At 39.4% G+C, this 18,241-nt stretch overlaps 1 protein-coding gene across 6 annotated transcripts in view; it reads left to right on the top strand.

The window, feature by feature from the left end:
* The window catches only part of arid4b (AT-rich interaction domain 4B), a 47,236-nt gene that overhangs the window by 19,321 nt on the left and 9,674 nt on the right, over positions 1–18,241 (top strand). For 4 of the 6 annotated variants that reach the window (XM_008430256.2, XM_008430258.1, XM_017308862.1 and 1 more), the window contains exons 4-15: positions 3,064–3,129; positions 3,439–3,529; positions 4,731–4,810; positions 5,124–5,215; positions 8,177–8,318; positions 9,377–9,456; positions 13,180–13,256; positions 13,835–14,137; positions 14,220–14,314; positions 14,407–14,504; positions 15,074–15,272; positions 15,365–15,588. In XM_008430256.2, coding sequence (XP_008428478.1) covers positions 3,064–3,129; positions 3,439–3,529; positions 4,731–4,810; positions 5,124–5,215; positions 8,177–8,318; positions 9,377–9,456; positions 13,180–13,256; positions 13,835–14,137; positions 14,220–14,314; positions 14,407–14,504; positions 15,074–15,272; positions 15,365–15,588 — 1,547 coding nt within the window. The remainder of the gene's footprint in view (positions 1–3,063; positions 3,130–3,438; positions 3,530–4,730; positions 4,811–5,123; positions 5,216–8,176; positions 8,319–9,376; positions 9,457–13,179; positions 13,257–13,834; positions 14,138–14,219; positions 14,315–14,406; positions 14,505–15,073; positions 15,273–15,364; positions 15,589–18,241) is intronic. The other 2 variants (XM_008430259.2, XM_008430260.2) reach the window with 1 other exon arrangement.

Below are 18,241 nucleotides of genomic sequence, written 5' to 3'. Positions count from 1 at the left end.
TCTCAAACTCTCTTTTCTGTAGCTCATTTTAAATCTAGATAATTTTTTTTAAAGAATAAGCCATGAAAACAAACAAACAATGAAGTCAAAGTAAATACAATTTCAGTTTATATTTCAGTGTAAACTTCGGCAACAAAACTTAAAATGGACATCGTCTTTGCTCTGAAAAACAAATTCCAGCTAGGGGAGTTCTGTCTGTCTCAGTGCTGTCAGTCTGAGCTGGATCAGATATTACGCTGCACAGTCCATGTTTTCTCAGGGGGGTTAGCACTTGTTCTCATCTGGGATTGTGAAGTTTTACATTCTGCGTGTTCCAGCAGGTGTCACTGGTTCAGGTGGTTAAACAGATTGGTGTAATTCCCTGACTTCTTCCCAACATTTGTGCTACATGTTGTTTTGTCCGAATTTAAGTAGCCAAAATACCTCCAGTTAACTGAACCATTCAGGTCCTTGTTGTCAACAGTGTTATTTGCTTTTCATCTTTCCTGCCTTCCGGCTATTTCTTTACTTTATTTTTTATTTTTTTTAAATTGCGTCCTGCCTATTACCTGAAGTGAGCAAGGGCGTGTCTAGATTTTTTTTTCTTTGTTTCTTTTATTTTCACAAACTGTAGAAGTACATTGACATGCAATTTTATCTAATTGCACTGCACTTAGTTCAAATTAATGTTGTCTTGGATTACAATGAACAGAACTATTTATTTACCAAACAAAAAACACACGAATCTGTTTGCAATAATCAAGCGGTATATTTGTTTGTTACAGTGCAGTAGGACTGTAACAGGCCTAATTTTTCTTGTCACACAATTAGCCTTTTTAGCTTAAAACTTGGCTGTATACAATTCTTTTTTTAGCACCGTTATTCTATTACACTATTTAACTTAATGTCAAAATTGTGGAACCATTATAGACTACAAATTGCAAACAACTGCTTAATTATGTCCTTTTCTACTTTTATGAGGTAGAGATGGAAATTAGCCACTTGTCTGTTTACATGTAATTGTTAATTGTAATTGCTGCCTCTTAAAAAATGACCAAGTCACTAATATTGATATTATAGACTACCTGTTGCATCAAAATACAGGAAACAAAAAAAAAAAATCATGGAAATCAGGAAACAAGGAAAAACAACTGGAGTAAGTTTGGGCTGTGATAAAAGCGAGGCAGGGATAAATGTTTTTTATGTGATATACTTTCTGAACTAATGCTATGTTTTTATGGGGTTTAAGTGGCTGCGCAGCTCTGTCTGCATCAACCATCATACTGTTAGGTTTGTCAGTGTGGTGAGGTGCTATTGATGTTGTCTAGCTGCGGCTTTGGACCACAGCTCCTTCTTTTTGCCTTTAGAATGAAAAGCATCCCGCTGCTCCCTGTTAAAAAAGGAATTTCTTTATTTTTGCTGGGCTAAAATGTCATTTTCTTGGAACTACTACCTCAGTAAGCTTTTGTTTCATTTCTTTCCTGTCTTATTTTTTCTTGACCTTACAATTTAGTATGTATTTCTTTGCCTTGATTCTGCCTTCACAGTGAAATTTCGATTGCTTTTTTTTTTTTTGGTGCTGCTGGTTTATTTGAAACTGACTCCATGTCATTGCCTGAAGCTGTTACCTGCTGGAGTTCTGTCTGATTGCAGCTATTTAACATTTTGTTCACCGCCTCGCATGTGCCATTGATTTTAAATGGAGTTGGATTTTATAAAAGCTAATTTAATTAGACAGTCAAAATTATTTTGTCATTTTATGTGCACATTCTCAGAAAAATAAATTTTTAAGATCTTCTTGGAAAATCATATGCAGGCGAGGGAAAAATGCTAATCCTTGGTTTCTGGCTACTGTTAACACATTCAATGCATATAAAATAAGCCACTGTAAACATAGGGCCTTGTAATAGTTAAACTTCTTAATATTTAGCTCTGTTGCAATTACTGTTGGGGCTGGACATCAAATTTCATTCCAATATTTTTGCAGTATTATTGTGATAACAGTAGAAATTCTGATAAAAAAAAACTATCTTTTAGTGACTTTATCACTGTAACTACCTGGCACATGATTCATAGTGCCGCAAACATAAATGTTTTTCTTGAAAAACATGAAAGAAGTTTGATTCATATTGCTTTACATCACCAAACTTCAGAAAGTAACTGGATTTAATCACACAAGAAAATAAAATAAAAAAAAACATTTTTGTTTTTAATTTAACATCATTAATTGAAAACATATCAAAATAATAAATCTAAATTCTTTTCGTAAGTAATTTTTCACAATGTATGCTAACTGATACATAAAATGAACCTCCCTAATCACTATTGTAAACATTTTTAAACAAAAATCTGAAAGTATGACTTGCATCTAAGTTTACCAAAGTTTTACTGACATCACAGTAAATAAAATTCAGTCCAAATATTTACCTTTAAAAGTCACCTAGTTAGTAAGTACAACACAATTGAATTAACATGGGGAATAATCTGAGACACATGGTCCCCTCTGGAAACTATGGGGGTGGCAGTATAATGCTGTGGGGATGCTTTTAGGGAGTATGGTTAAAGTTGATTGTGGGGATATTTGGGTCAATTCAAGCCTGTCAGAAGCTGCAAAAGTTATGAGACAGGGCGGAACTTAAGTATCCAGCAGGATAACGACCGTAAACAAACAGCCAGAGCAACAACTGAAGGGGTAAATCAAAGCTTATTCATTCATTACAGAGGCTCTCGTGTTGTTGGTCCATCACATAAAATCCCAATAAAACACATTAAAGTTTGTGCTTCCAACATGACAACAGGAGTGAGAATATTTTAGCAAGTCATTGTCGCTGGCCTTTTTTTTTTCTGCCTCACAGTGACTTCGCTAGCTCACTTAGATAATGGTATTACCACTGTGGCTCATTTAGGGCAGCGGACAGACCTAAGGAAGGAGGAATGGGTTTAGGAGGGGGGTTTCTGGTCAGTGTTCCCCTAATATCCCCCTTCACAAAGCAGACGTCTGCACTTCATTCACAGATTGAAAAATAACCTGGCCAGGTAATTATTCTCATTACTAATTCTCTTTTTGCCTCCTGCCTCCCCCAGGTGACCTTTAAGCCTGATCTGTCTACAGCTGAGGTCCACGATGAAAACATCAAAGGACCTCTGAAGGTGAAGCTTGAAATATGAGCAAAACTAGTGCATTATGTACCTTTTTTATTTTCTCCTTTTGTCTTTGGTGTTTATTATTAAACCCATTTTATCGTAGATTTACTCCTTCGCCTTCTCCTAAACACCCTCCCCTCTTAAAAATCCACAGACTGTGAACATTAGCATTTTAATTTGATCTCAGTCTCTTTAGTTTCTATTGCTTTCTGTGTGATTGTCTCACTATGTACAAATAACATGTCATTAGATTTATGATCAGATAATAATTATGATTTGCAGCATGGTAATAACAGCTGTGCATCTGTGGAACAGGTGGGTGCTGTTGTTGAAGTGAAGAATCAGGACGGCGTTTACCAAGAGGCCACCATTAATAAGCTGACTGATGCCAGTATTTATACGGTTGGTAAGTCAAAGAGGAACCACTCTCCACCTGCAAATCTGTGCCAACTAACGTGAAAAAGAAGTATTTGTTAAAAAGACTCACAGTACCGACAAGTTTCCAGTTGAAAAGTGTGGAAAAGTGTCAGCTTTTGTGTTTATAATTTTCCAGGCCTGGTTAAATGTGAAGAAAAGCAAATTGGTTTTAGCACATCTCAGTTTGAGTTTAACATCTTAGTCGTCACTATTTTAGTGCTTCAGTTACAGACAGAAACTCTGCAAATATAGCTTTTTTGCCCACTACATCCTTTCAATCAGGGCTTTAAACTAAAGCCGTTTTTCTATCTGGCCGTTTTTGCAGTGGTTATAAAAAGTATTCACACCCTGGGATCTTTTATCCTTTCTGTTGCTTTTACAAATCTGTCATGATCAGCAAAATTGGGATTTTTTGACTAAGGAAGGGAGTGAATATTTATTTAAGCACTTAATTTATGTTAAATATTTCTATTTAATTATGACTATTTTATAGAAGTCAGTTTTCATTTCACTATTTTCATGATTGTTCAAAAAAGCAAATTGTCTTCCTTATTGATTGGTTCAAGCAATGAAAAAGGGGTGAGTACTTTTTTATGGCAACTGTAAGGGGATTCAGATGTTAAAGCGTTGAATAATTAGTTTTTATTTTTTATGACTGTAATAAGTGGTATATTATTTACTTTAAGTATGCTTATATATGGTATCATTAAAAAATAGTCAAAAGAATGTCAACCACAAATGTTCCCAAAGATAAAGTATCTACTCACCCAGAATATTTGAGAAAAGCTGCAAACTGCAAGTTTACTCAAGTTTAATCTGCTCCCTTTATTGAAAATCTATATCTGCGAGTACACAGTGCAGCGTGTTTCTACTGCTGCTTTGATCAGAAGTTTCGCAGCTTCTTGTTGTCACTGAAATGCACCCAGAGGGATTCCACTGTAGTGAAAACATCCTCAACCCAGATTAATAATTTTCATTCACTGACTCTCGCGCGTGTAGCCTCCTCAAATGTTTCCTCTCCGTGACGTCAGTGGTGCGTTCGAGGAATTGATGAGCCTCTCCAGCAGCTGAGTGCGGACTTGTTTTCATTATGCAGACATCTTGATGATGGGACGGGAATGTATTTGTGTCTACTCGTGTTGATGGAGTTCTGTTCTTCTTGCAGCAGCCTAATGATTTTGTTTTTGCAGTTTTTGACGACGGCGACGAGAAGACTCTGAGGCGTTCTTCTCTCTGCCTGAAAGGAGCGCGTCACTTTGCAGAAAGCGAGGCGAGTAGAGCGCTGGCCTTGAGTTTAATAGCTGCCTCATTTTATTGCTTCAATGAGAAAGCTTAACAAATGAAGCCATGAATGTTCTCTTTTTCACATTTTAACTATATATATATATATATACATATATATATATATAAAATTATTATTGTAATTTTTTTAATATATATCTCCTTTGCTAAATAAATCCATTTCTAACTCCTTGAAGTCCTTTAAAAAAAGATTTCATGTCATGTCAGTGAACACTTTGTTTGGATTCTAATTGGCTGAAGACGCAGCTGAGGCCCTTTGTTGTGCTTCGTTTCATCTGCAGACACTCGACAGACTCCCTCTCACCAACCCTGAGCACTTTGGCACACCGGTCATTGGCAAGAAGGGGAACCGTGGCCGGCGATCAAATCCGATGTGAGTATTACCCTCAATCTCTGGCTTATGCCTGATTGCTACAGTGCCTTGAAAAGGTGAACAAACAATAACTGTGAAGACAAAGGAAAATAGTACATGGTTTATTTTTTTTAAATTTCCAAATGCAAATCTAAGAAGTGTTGCATTCATTTCTATTCAGGCCAACAAGTCAGCGCCTTTAAAGAGTGAAATGTTTACTGTTAGCTGAAGTTCAGTCAGATTGTGTTTGCTAACATTAGTTATCAAGTTTGGTCAGTGATTCTAACTGGACTTTGATTGAGCCATCCTAACACATATTGCATATTGATCATAAACCTAAATTATGAATTCATCTAGATCCTACGTAGCTTTTATTAAATGGGTTTTCTTGTGGCTTTTCCCCAACAGTTGCTTTCTTTTCCATAAATGCCAGATTTGTTGATGGTCGCATATCTGACTTGGACTCCTTACATCAGATGTGTGTTGCTTGGTCCATGCGTCTCCTCCACTAACAGACACATCTGCTGTACCTTTGTTGATGGCATGTGAAATGAAATATTTGATTTAATCTCTTTAAGTTTCTGAGGCTTGACAATGAGAGAAGAACCAGCTCACTGATTCCCGCTCCTTCATCATGAAGGCTTATGAATGTTTGCATAGTTTGGTTGAAGGCTGCATTTTTCCATTCCTTTTTTTCTCTTCCTTTCCCTTTTCCCTTTACTTTTTTTCTTTTCTTTTCCTTTCTCTAAAATTGAACCACTCATATCTCTTAGTTGTTTCTGATTTGATCTTTTTTGGGTAGTTTTACAAACTATCCAAAAAAGATCCATCTATCATTATGGATCCTTACTTTATTGTCTCTCTGCCCAACTTTCTAACCATACAGCCAGACAGATGTAAAGAGAAGCGTCAGAAGCAAAAGAGGTGGATTAGCAGTGCTTGCCAGCAACTGACAGTCAGCCAGGCCATATAACTATAGAGCATAGTCACCACTGCCCAGCTATTGAGCTGTTAGCATGTCATGGCATGCTAGCAGTGTGGAAAATCCAAAACTTACAAAACAAAAATGTACCAAACAAAATGGAATCCATAATAAAAGAAAATCTACACATTAGATGAGGGGAAAAGTAAACCTCAGAAAATAATCAAAACATAGGGCAGACGGCAATGCTATCTTCAATCAGAGGCTTCTTCAGATCAGTTGCAAGACTGACTGCTACCAGCGTCACCATCCACAACAACTGTTTGAAGATACTTAAATGATGCAAGCTATGACAACATCAACATTTAATTTCCCTTTGGCATAAATAAAGGATCTTTGAACTGAATTGAATTGAACTCGGATGTTCTTGTAGTTTTTTTTTTCTTTCTTTGCTATAAAAATCCCCTGATGTCTCTGAGCTCCTGGGAAATAGCACAGTTTTCATTTGGGAATAGGGACTGCTCAGGCTTTATTTGGGTTATAATTGCGTTTCATCCCTTATAAAGAGAAGACTTGGCTACATAATCTTATTCTCCTTTATAATTGCACCCAGAGAAAAGTCAATATTGGCCTAAACGCTGATGCACTATTGATCCACAATGGACCCAGCTACACATTAGCACCTTGGGTCTGTTATCCCTCTGCTCTATAAAGTTTTATATCAGGAATTACAGAGGTTGACTCCACTGTATAGGCTGAAACGAATACAGTAGCAACATCGACGGCTGCGCTGCAGCAAGTACTGAAGGATTCCTTTAAATCACTTCATGCAGCAGCTGTCAGTTAATGTTGAATTCTGTTTCCTAAATGAATGGTAGTCTCTCTTTCATTAAGTCGTTAAAGTGCTTTGTTTATGACTTTGAGTCCCAGCTTGTTGATGTTGTTGTTGTAGCTGCAGCAGCCTGACTGATTTACTGAGCTCTCGTCGTGCCAGACGCCGTGTTTATATGTACACAGAGCTGCGCACAGAGCCGGCCTAGTGAGGCATAAAAAGAGGACAGAGGATCTGTTTGCCTGCTGGTGCTGCTTGCATGATCACTCAGAGACGTGTCTGTCTGTCTGCTGGCTGCAGGACAGAAAATCAGGAAGAAGCATCAGAGCGTCAACACACTGATCCTAATGAGTGGGCTCATCAGTGGAGTCTTGTGTTTCACTCTGCGCCGCAGTGATAAGAGCACAAAATATGGAGCTGGTTTGTTGTACTTGAGACTGTTCATGTTTTATTGCCGAAGATGTCGCTAAATAAGGAGATGGTTGGTTTGGGGGAAATTAGTCTCTCCGCTTTTATTGAAAGAGACTGGCACAAGTTGCTTGTTTTCGCTGTTTTATTGATGATTGTTGTGCTGCTTGGGTTTTATTTTGCAGATCATGGCTACTGATGCATGCTTAGCAACAACGTTGGTGTCGTTTGATCTTTTCTTTTCCCTTTTTCTCACTTTATAGCTTCAAACTTTATTGTATTTCATTGGGATTTTATGTGACGGACAAAAACAAAGCAGGGCAATGTTGTAAAGCAGAAGGAAGATAATATATGTTTTTCAAAATATATATATATAAAACAAAATTTGACCAACCCCCTTACGCTGATAACCTTTAATAAAATCAGTTGCCTCACTTGTAAACAAAGTCCACCTTTGAGTAATTTCATTTTATTTAACTTTTCATTGTGAAAGCTGTGCATCATCTCTCTTCTTCTTCACACTTTGTGTATGTCATGTCACGTAAAATCCCAATATAATAATTTGTCAAAATATGAAAAATATCCAGTTATGAATTCTTTTGCAACGCCCTGTAAATGTACCATTCTGTTTACACCAGATGTGAATAATTGGTTTGTTTATAGACCGAAACATGTTCCCTTCAATCCTAGCTGGTCCAAATGTTCTTTAATTTTTGTAGAATCAGATCTAACGCTCAAGTCTTTACGTGCATTCTCCTCCTCCCTCCGTCTTCCTGCCATAAAGTCTTTTTGAGCAAATTGTCCTTTTTTCCTCCCCCAGTCAAGAAGAGGAGTTGTCCTCCTCCTCCAGTGAGGAAGAGGAGAGTGACCAGCGGCAGAATGAAGATCTGTTCGGCAAAGTGGTCTGCGTGGAGGGGGTTGCCGCCGGCGACAAAAAGAAGAGCACGTGGTATCCCGCTCTGGTGAGTTCATGCCTTTCTCCCCCAGCTGCTCCGTGCCGCAGCAGAGCCAGAGAGCGCTGCTGCTGATCTAACAGAATAGCCACAGCGCTGTGCCATTTCATCAAAACGCCTGCTTACGTAACAGCAGCACTCAGCAGGATTATGTGATTGCTTTGGAGTTCAGCTGCTTTGAATTGCAGTAACATGCATGTTTTGGGCGACGAAGGAAGGAGCTAATTTCCTCGAATGGGGTGGGGGGGTATTTTCCTTCATTTTCTCTAGGAATTAGATCTTATCTGAGCAGCAGTGCAGCACAATCAGGTCTGTTGCTTTTAATTCACGTCTCAGATCCATTTATAAACTCTGTCTGTGTCAGTGACTGCTCTTTCTCGTTTTGTGTAAGTGCTAGCAGTAGAAGTGTGAGAATGTCAGAGGGTGGGGAACGCTGTCCTTTTAACTGTGCTCAGCTCTGCCCCGCCTCCTGGATTTGTTGTTCTTGGCTTGTTGTTGGCTGAGCTCCATGCTGCCTCCTTGTGACCGAATAGGGGAGAACATTACACAGCAGCTTATCATTGTTTACACTGTTACCTTATGGCAGAGCGAGGCTGCCAGATGTGTCATGCAGCAGATGATCCATAGCTACAACAAAAGGGTTTGTTTCCCTCCCGACTCGTACGGTAAAAGGAGGAAAGGTCATGTGTGCATATGTGAGCAGAGTGTTTACCTTCGCAGAGCAACATGTGAGTCTGTGCTTAGGTCAGAGTATTCACCCTGCAAGCGTGTTTGTGCTGCAGAGTCCAGGAGGAAGTGGGCAGAGAGCGAGTGGAAATCATGTTAGCAGGGCTGCCTCCTGTCATCGTTTTGCTTCTCAGCTCCTTCCAGCAGCAACACATGCTGCCATAAGTTGCTTACTCCTACAACTACAACCATCATCTCCCTTTCCTGTATGTTTTTACGTTCACAGAGGGCATAATTCTACATGCCATCTTGCAGAAACCTGTTTGAACTCCATCAACACCTCAGCTCCGTCTCTTGTTTGCATCTGATTTCCTTTTTCTCTTGTTTCTTTGCATCACAAGGTCATTTCCCCGGACTGCCATGAAGACATGACCGTGAAGAAGGACAACATCTTCGTCCGATCTTTCAAGGATGGAAAATTGTGAGTTTTTTTCTTCTAGGCATTACACTTCTTCTGCTGTTTGACTCTTTGTGCTGCTTCTTTCTGACTTTAGTTAACATTGAAACGAGCTAAACTTAGCAGAAGTATTCAGTATTGTCAGAAAGTATTCACACCCCTTAAACTTCAATGTTTAATTGGGTTTTTTTCTATTGTTTTTTTTTTCACAGTAATTGTGAAGTGGGAGGAAAGTGATACCAGATGGTTTTCATCAGTTTTCAAAATAAAAACTTGAAAAAGGAAACTGAGTCAATACTTTACACACCTGCCTTCTGCTGCAGTTACAGCTTTAAGTCTGCTGAATTTTGTACATCTAGAGATTTATGTCTTACCTTCTTTACAAAATGACTCGAGTTCAATCAGATTGGATAGAGAGCATCTCTAAACATCAGGTTTAAAGATTTTAAATTGGCCAAGGGCAGCGTTGAAATTTATGTAGGGTTGCTGAATACAGATGCAGGCCACACTTTTCAGATTTTATTCATTTAAAAAATGAGAACTATGCTCTCTTTTCCTTTCACTTCACAATGAATTTCTCCTTTGTGCTCTCTTATCACATAAAATCTGAATAAGTTGTTTTTAGTAGTGACATAATAAAGTGTAAAACATTTAAAGAGCCATGGCTAAGGTTCTTTTTTTCAAGGCAATGTGGATTAGTGTAGATCCATCTGTACCTTTAAGGATTTGTAGCTACATGGTAATTTTTCCAGTTTATTACGCCTAAAAAGAGAAACTTATTTTTAGGCGTACTCAACTGTATCTCAAGAACTACAAAATGATTGTCATTTATACTTAACAAATTAACTAGTTTGAAATTTATTTCCTGTAAATCTGCCGCAAGCAAGCCTTTAAAACAAACAAATTTTTTATTAAACTTTGATTAAAAGAGAGGTTTGATAAATTCCTTCACTATCAGGATAGAATATTTGCAGTTTTATGTTAATTGTGTGTATTTGATCGAAAATTCATACAATTTGACAAGTAATGCATTTCTTAGATCATTTCTTTCCTTACTTTGTTTAAATTTTCTAAGAATACAGCTACAAACAGCAGTGCACTTTATAGGGGCTCTGTGTGCAAAAGCTATAATTTGGGAGTAGAAGGAAAATGATGCATGGTTTTTACAAATACAAATCTGATTATTTTTGACTTTCCTGTCGCATCCTACTGCAGCCAAGGTCCCACTCTGTCTCTGCTAAAGAAATTTATTATCACAGGATGATGATGCCATTACAATGTTTTTGAGATGATTTAATTTCCGAGTCTGGACAAGTGTAGAAAAAGTAAAAAGTGTGGGAGAAAATATAGACTTTTCATACTCAAATTAGTAAACGAGGTGCTATGTTTGTTGCTTTGCTGGCCTAGTTTGTAATGTTCTACTTACCAAGCGCTGTGAATTACTGCTGAGGCAACATATTGCAGCTTCCCTGCAACCTACATTCAGTCTGGATCCACACAGTCACATGTTGCGTCTAGTAAAGATAGAGAGAAGTTGTGTCATGTGTCTGCACTCAGCCAAAGGTTTATGTTTATGTGGCTACAGACTAATCCCGACATTCAGCGAGTGTTTTAACAAGACAACCTTTATGCATTCTTTAATAGATATCCTGCTAGAGTCGTCAGTGTGACCCTTAATCTGCATTTTCAGCACAGGAAGTCTTATCAGACTAGTAGTTTGTTGAAGGCTGAAGGTGATGAGAGCGATAAGATGAGGAATGATAAATGAGGCGAGAGCTGGGAGTCAGCTACTTCTCCAAGCAAACCAACACATCATAATTAAACACATTGTATCAGTTTTACTCTCCGATTTCACTTGTTTAAGTCATCACTGTGCATTTCGAGTGGCTGTCAGAGTAAGAAGAAGGATAAATCTATATTACTGCTAATGAGATTTTCAGTTTTATCGCCCTGCAGGCCTCCAGCTGAAACGTTGCTGAAATAACATAGATCAAATTCTTGCATCATTGTTACTCATGCGTGAAATGCATATGACTTACAAATATATTTCCGTGTTCTCTGCAGAGAAAATGTACTTAAAATTCAACTGTAAACGTTCAACACAAGCGTCTAATTTGAACTGATAATAGATCAAACGCTGCTCTGGTTTAGCCTGGATGAGAGACAGCTGGTGCAGAGACTGACGGTGCCTGTGGGGTGATTGCTGCTGACTTATCCATTGATTTTTCATCTCTGACGTTGACATTTGTGGTCCAGGGCTAAATGTCTCTTCAGTAGTTTGCCTTGACATGCGCCACTGCATACGCTGTAAAACGGGTTTGGGTAAAAGTCAGACATGACCAAGAGTCCAACCCGGTTTGGATCAGTTGAAGAAGCACGTAACTTCTATAGCATCAACTAATTCACTGAAAACAGAGTTTGAAGAGTTTGGATTGACCTGAAACTCATTAAGAATTACATGTATGACATTTTTTTAGCAGAATTTCTTAACATCTTTTGCTCTCTGAAACTGAAAGTCTCCAAACATCATTCGCTTACTTCCCTGTTGTTAGCTTAGCCACATGATTAAGTCATTAATACTGGTTATAATAGTTGCTTACACCTCATATTATTAGTCCAAAAAAAACTTTGACTCATTTCCACCATACAGTACCCCTTTAACTTATCCAAATTTTCACATCATAACCACATCCTTTAATGCGTTCTATGAGCCTTTCATCCATCCATGTATCAACTTTGTCGCTGCCGACATGCCAACCAGTTGACATGTATAATACCCTACCATTATAAATGTAGACATATAAAGTTTGCTAAACTGGGAACTTTAACTGGAAATGCTTTTCGCTCCAGGTGGGTTGGATGGGAATCGATGGATGAATACATGGAAAAGCACCTCATGCACACTGTCGAGTACGGTGGAGGATATGTGATGCTGCGGGCCTGTTTCTCTTCCAGAAGTCCTGCAAACTTTTTTGGAGTGCATGTCATTATAAGCTCTTTGAAGTAGAAACCTGGTTACCTCTGCAAAAAGACTGATAATTGATAATTAATGGAGCTTTTCAAACGGATAATGGTCCAAAGCCAATGGCTGAACAAACAGAAATGACTCGCCTTACACAAAATCAACTCCAGATCTGAAATCCTCTCAAAAAACTGTGGAGAGGAGCTAAGACAGAGTGAAGGATCCAACCTTGTGAATCTGCCATGTATTTATCAGCATTAATAGGTTTTTAAAATTATACAAATAAAATCTGAAAAGTGTGGCATTATTTGTATTCAGCCTCCCAGAGTAAAGTTGGATATTTATTGTAGTGTGTATTTATTTCCATGACAACAATAAATTACACTTAATTATTCAAATTCAGAAACACTTTGTTGATCCCAAAGGGAAATTAAATGTTGATGCAACTCACTTTAATTTAAATTCTTCATAGTTATTGTAGATGCTGATGGCTGTTGGCAGGAAAGTTTGTTTGATTTAAGACTTGTTTGAAAAGCTTTACTGTACAGCTCTTGGTTACATGAAAACATCAATAAATAAATACCAATAAATTAAAGCGTATGAGTAAATGCAGTTACTGTGTGGCTTGGTGATAAAAATCACACTTTTTGTTGTAACTGGTGTAGAGATGTTGGAAAACGAGGCTGTAAAAGCTTAAGTACTGGCGTTTCCCTCTTTATTTACTTTCTACACCTTTCATAGTGCATTTTAATGCATATTTAAACCATTTTCACCATGTTTTGCAGCTACATGGTGCTCCGGAAGGACGTCAACGAGATAAACAGCGAGATTCCCCCAAAAGCCGACGCGGGACTCAAAGCAGGTAACGCTCTGAGAAAGGGATCTGACTGAACTGGCATGGCACGTTCCCAGTTCCAGACGTCTTGTGGGCTGGATCTGTGTGTTTGCACACTTGGCAGGAAAAAAAAGAAACCACTCAGAGTGGGTTTCAGTGAGGCAGAATGAAGAAAGATAAGTTTTTGTTTTTGTTCTGAGAAAAAGCCAGCGATTGAGAGCTCCTGTCACTGTCGAATCTATTTTTATTTGAAGTCCTCACAAAGCTTCTCCTGCAGTGCCCTCGTTTTGTTTTTTGTTTTTTTTTAAATATATTTCCCCCCTCCTTTCTGCTCTGCCACTCTTACTCTCTCTCGTAATTACAGCCAGGAAATGGCTTTGCATTATCTCAGCCGAGCTATTCACAGGTGGTTGACTCACAACTGTGATGTTTTCGACTATACAAAGCCTGAAACGAGCATCTGCCGAGGTAGTGAGGCCCCACCTGTGACACGCCGGCTCCTGCAGTCACTGATACATTTTAATCTTTCAGATTTAAAAATGTCTAATTTTAAAGCTGGTGCATGTTTAGGTAGTTTTCTTTTTTTTTGTGTGCGTTTCTGACAGCGTTGGATGCGGCGTTGGAGTTCCAGCGGAAACAAGCCGTGCCCGGCTCCTGGAAGACAGAAGTGAAAGAGGAGAGCTCCAGCAGCGAGGAGGATGACGAGGATGAGGAAGACGAGCAGGAGGAAGACGCCAGCGGGGAGGAGGAGGAGGTTAGCGCCGGCACAGCGAGCCATCGCTGCATCCTCCGAGTGGAAATGATCCTCATCTGCTCTCTTGTTTCCTGTCTGCAGGAGGAGGTGGAGCCGTTCCCAGAGGAGAGGGAGAACTTTCTGCAGCAGCTCTACAAGTTCATGGAGGACAGAGGTGAGTGCAGAGACCAAACCGACATTTACAGAAATCATCGGCGTCGCAAAACCTCAACCTGCTGAATGTTTCTCTTCTGTAGGAACCTCCATCAACAAGCGGCCTGTTCTCGGCTACAGGAACCTGAACCTCTTCAAGCTCTACAGGCTGGTTCACAAACTGGGAGGCTTTGACAACGTGAGTGTTTGACTGTCACTCATCACATTTCACTACAGCTGGGTTTGATTTGTTTCTCTGATTTAAATCTGCGATCGTCTGTCGTTGAACAGATTGAAAGCGGCTCTGTTTGGAAGCAGGTCTACCAGGATCTGGGCATCCCTGTGCTCAACTCGGCCGCTGGCTACAACGTCAAATGCGCTTACCGCAAGTATGTACTAATGCTGAAAACCACACAAGAGCTAGATGGATAGATACCCTAAAATAAATTCATCATAATATCCTACTGACTTTGATAAACTCACTTATGCCATATCCATTGGCACACCTAAGAGTTTCTATGAAATAAATGTGATTCGTGTTTTTTTTAAGTATTAATGTTACTTTTATAAGATGGATCAGAAAATGTTAAGTGATTCACAACCTCCTGTTTTCCCTTGTGTATAAACCTGAGAAGACTCTCATTCATCAAAATAGGAAAGACAAGAAACCATCTCTAAAAAGATACAAGAAAATAACTGCTGACTAAAATGTATCCATATTACCCAAATCTACAACTCTCTAACATTATCTACCATGCACTGACACAAGGCATTAAGCCATTTTCAAATTATTCTGCTTTTAGATGTCTCTTAGGGTTTTTTTAAAATCACGATTTCAATTGTATGATTTCTGTCCCTTTTCAGTTTTAGTTTGTTTCTTTCTCACTTTTGCTTTCTTTCTGTCTTTTTTTCTTGCTCTCTTTTCTGATAAATTTATGAGACATGTTTTATTTTACAGGTATCTGTATGGATTTGAGGAGTACTGCACCTCCACTGCCATCACATTCAAGATGGACCTTCCTTTGAAGCAGGGTCCCAAGAGAGAGGTGAAGTCTGAGGAGGAAGCAGGAAGAGCGGCCCCCACTGCCTCCATCTCAGAGGAGCAGAAAACTCAGACGGACGGAGAACTTTGCACTCCGCCATCTGTTCTCTGCAAGGTAACTTTTTGTTGGGACACTTTGAGTAAAATGTATTTTCACTTTGATGCCAGGTTGGGTTTTAAGTAAAACCCTCCCTTTCTCACACATAGGAAGAAAAAACAGACTTCACCCAAATCAAATCAGAGTCGGAACCATCCAAAACGGAGGGAAAGGACTCCGACGATGATGATGACGAAGAAGAAGAAGAAAAAGAAGAAGAAGAAGGAGGTGCTTCGAAGGCGGACGCAGACGAGGGGTCGTCTACATCCCGCCTCGGAGGTGATAACATAAAAACGGAGCAGGATGACGAGCAGGAGAGCAAAGATAACTCCGGGTAAGTTCTCTCATCCACACAGCTTTAAAACAACCGTCCCCGTAGTCCAAAGACAACCTCACCCAAAGAATGTTTATAGTTTGTTGCCAGGCCTTCCCTTTTACTTTGTCACAGCTACAAAGTCTATTAGCAAATAAGGAGCAGGGATCCTTGTGACCTTAACGACACTAATACCCACAATCCTTCTCTGCCTGTCTAACCAAAGAGCTCTCCTCTCCCTCCTCTAACTAAGCTCTCGCCCTCTGTGCTATTATTATTTTGGTGGCTTGGTCAGGATCAGCTGGCAGAGGCCTGTTAGAGCGCCTGACTGCTACCTTCCACCTGGCCTTTCACGCTGTGCTCTCTGTGTCTCTCTGTGTTAGACTGCTTAACCGTGGCAAAGCCTCACCCACTCAGTGCACACAACATGGCTGTGCACACCTCCAGATCTCTCTGTCTCACTGCCTCTCCTCCCCTGCCTTTTCTCTCTCTTGGCTTCCGATCCTCAGCTCTTGTTAAATGTTCCATGTGTATGAATGTCGTCACTGAGACATCCACCCTCTCAGCGCTTCAGATGCAGTAACCTATAGCTACATGAGGACCTTGGTGCAGAGGCGGATGGATGTGCTGGCTTTGGTTCGACCTCCTGTGTTGATGTGAAGGAGGGCAGATTACTACTTCCTGTCTTTAAAAAGCTCTTAGTGTCTCCCTCTGTGTAGACACAGGTGTGCTGCATAGGTCTGTGGGAACTCTCCGTTTGTTGCGTTTTGTCGAGATCGCGGAGTGTTCGGTAACTTGCAGGCTGTCAGATTGAGTCTGTGGACAAACCAGAGGCTGATCTGATCTCTTCTGATTGCATCTCGTCTCTTTGATGTGTGCGCCGTCTAGTCTGGAATCCTACATTTGAATCCAGTAGCAGATTTCCATTGTGTGTGACTAGCCGTATTTGTTTTAAAAGGAGGTTAAACTGTGCTGTTATTTTGGGGTAAAAATAAGTAATTAGAGAGTGGGGGGGGGCAATATGAACTAAAAGTTTTATCACAAGATTTTGTGGTACAGTTCTGATAAAAGTGACAATAAGAATAATTTATTTCTGTGGCTTTAGGACAAGAGTGTGATTCGTATATCTAAACTGCACACAGTAACTGCATTTAATCATATTTTCAAATGTTTTGATATTTATTAATGCTGGCATTGAACAAACAGTGGGGGGAAAAGTCAACTTAATCTTGGCAATATAGACAGTTTTGGGTTGTTTTTAAACATCATTCATTGTAATTTATTGTGACAAATTCTTATCCTGAGTTTAAATTTATCACAATAAATGATTTTAAAATGAATGATCCTTATAACCATTAATATACCCAATATCCACTACAGTTAACTGGTTTTATTTAGGGGCATCTGAGTAAAACAGGCAGAATACAAGTACATGTCACACATGTCGGATTTTTATTTTTTTTTAGGGTTGTTTAGTTGTTTAATATTTGCATTCCTTGTGAGTGCCACAACCTGGTTTCCGTAGAAACAGATAAACAGCAACAGGACAGCTAAAGACAGCATTTTATTTTGTGTTTGTGGTTATAAATCTCTTCCTGGTGTACAGAATTGCAATGTCTATATTTTATATGAACTTAAACTTAAGAAAAAGTCACGAAACATGAGTCCCTGGGCTGAATTTAAAGGGGTTGCAGGAAATATCCGATGTGGTGACTCTAGCCATACTGACTTGTTTTGTTTTTGTTATTGAAGAGAACTGCTTATTTTGCATTCCTCATGGATTTTTATTTTTAATATGCAATGAGTAAAAAAAAATGTTTTCATGTATATATTTATCAGTGTTGAAAGTACAGCACTTAAAATAGCTGCTATTTCCTTTGTTCATTTGTTTCTGTGCCAACAGAAACCAAACAGCTGTGAGTAGACATGCAAAGTCTGGTGTTTTCGCTGAGTCTATCCCAGCTTGTTTCCTCTCCGAGTGTTAAATGATGTCATGTTGGTGGAACCAGAGAACATTGTTGTGGATCTCAGTGCCTCCATCAGTGCTACAGACCTACTTTAAGTTGCTGCTGAGCTGCCCTGCAGAGCTGCGTTTTGCTGACCTAACTTGCTCTTGTGTCCCTTTGCATCTAAAACTCTGACTGCACTGCCAGACTAGCCTCCAGCTTTGTTTCCCACTAGCTCCTTCTTGTGGCTGCTTTATTCCTCACATTGTGTGTTTGTGTGTGAATGAGAATCTCAAGCGCTTCATGTTTGGGTGTAGGGCTAGTTCAAAGTAGTGTTTTTATTCCCTTTCTCATTGAGTTTTGCCATACAAGAATGTTTTACTTGCTTGAAACACATACTGTACTGTGCCCTGTCATGGGTTACTATTAATGATGTAGCTGTTTATCCTGCAGCTTGCCTCAGGTTATACTGGACTGGAGTTAAAGCAGGACAAGAACAGGAAGTTAATGTTTCCTTATAGATAAAGGCCATGTGTTGTAATGGGACAAGGCAGGCGAGGGTGGAGCATATAGTCAGGCTTCTTTGCAGCAGTCAGTAGGTTGGGTGGATGGATGTGAGGGTGGGTCTTTGTTGTCATAGACATAGAAGAATAGATGCTGCGTTAACACCCGGATCACACGCCAAGTCTATGGCATACTGTGAGTGGCATTTTTATTGAGACACAAAG

Source organism: Poecilia reticulata, linkage group LG15 (assembly GCF_000633615.1).
Source record: "Poecilia reticulata strain Guanapo linkage group LG15, Guppy_female_1.0+MT, whole genome shotgun sequence".
NCBI lineage: Eukaryota > Metazoa > Chordata > Actinopteri > Cyprinodontiformes > Poeciliidae > Poecilia > Poecilia reticulata.
Note: the sequence above shows the minus strand (reverse complement) of the source record. Positions and strands in the feature narration are given on the sequence as shown.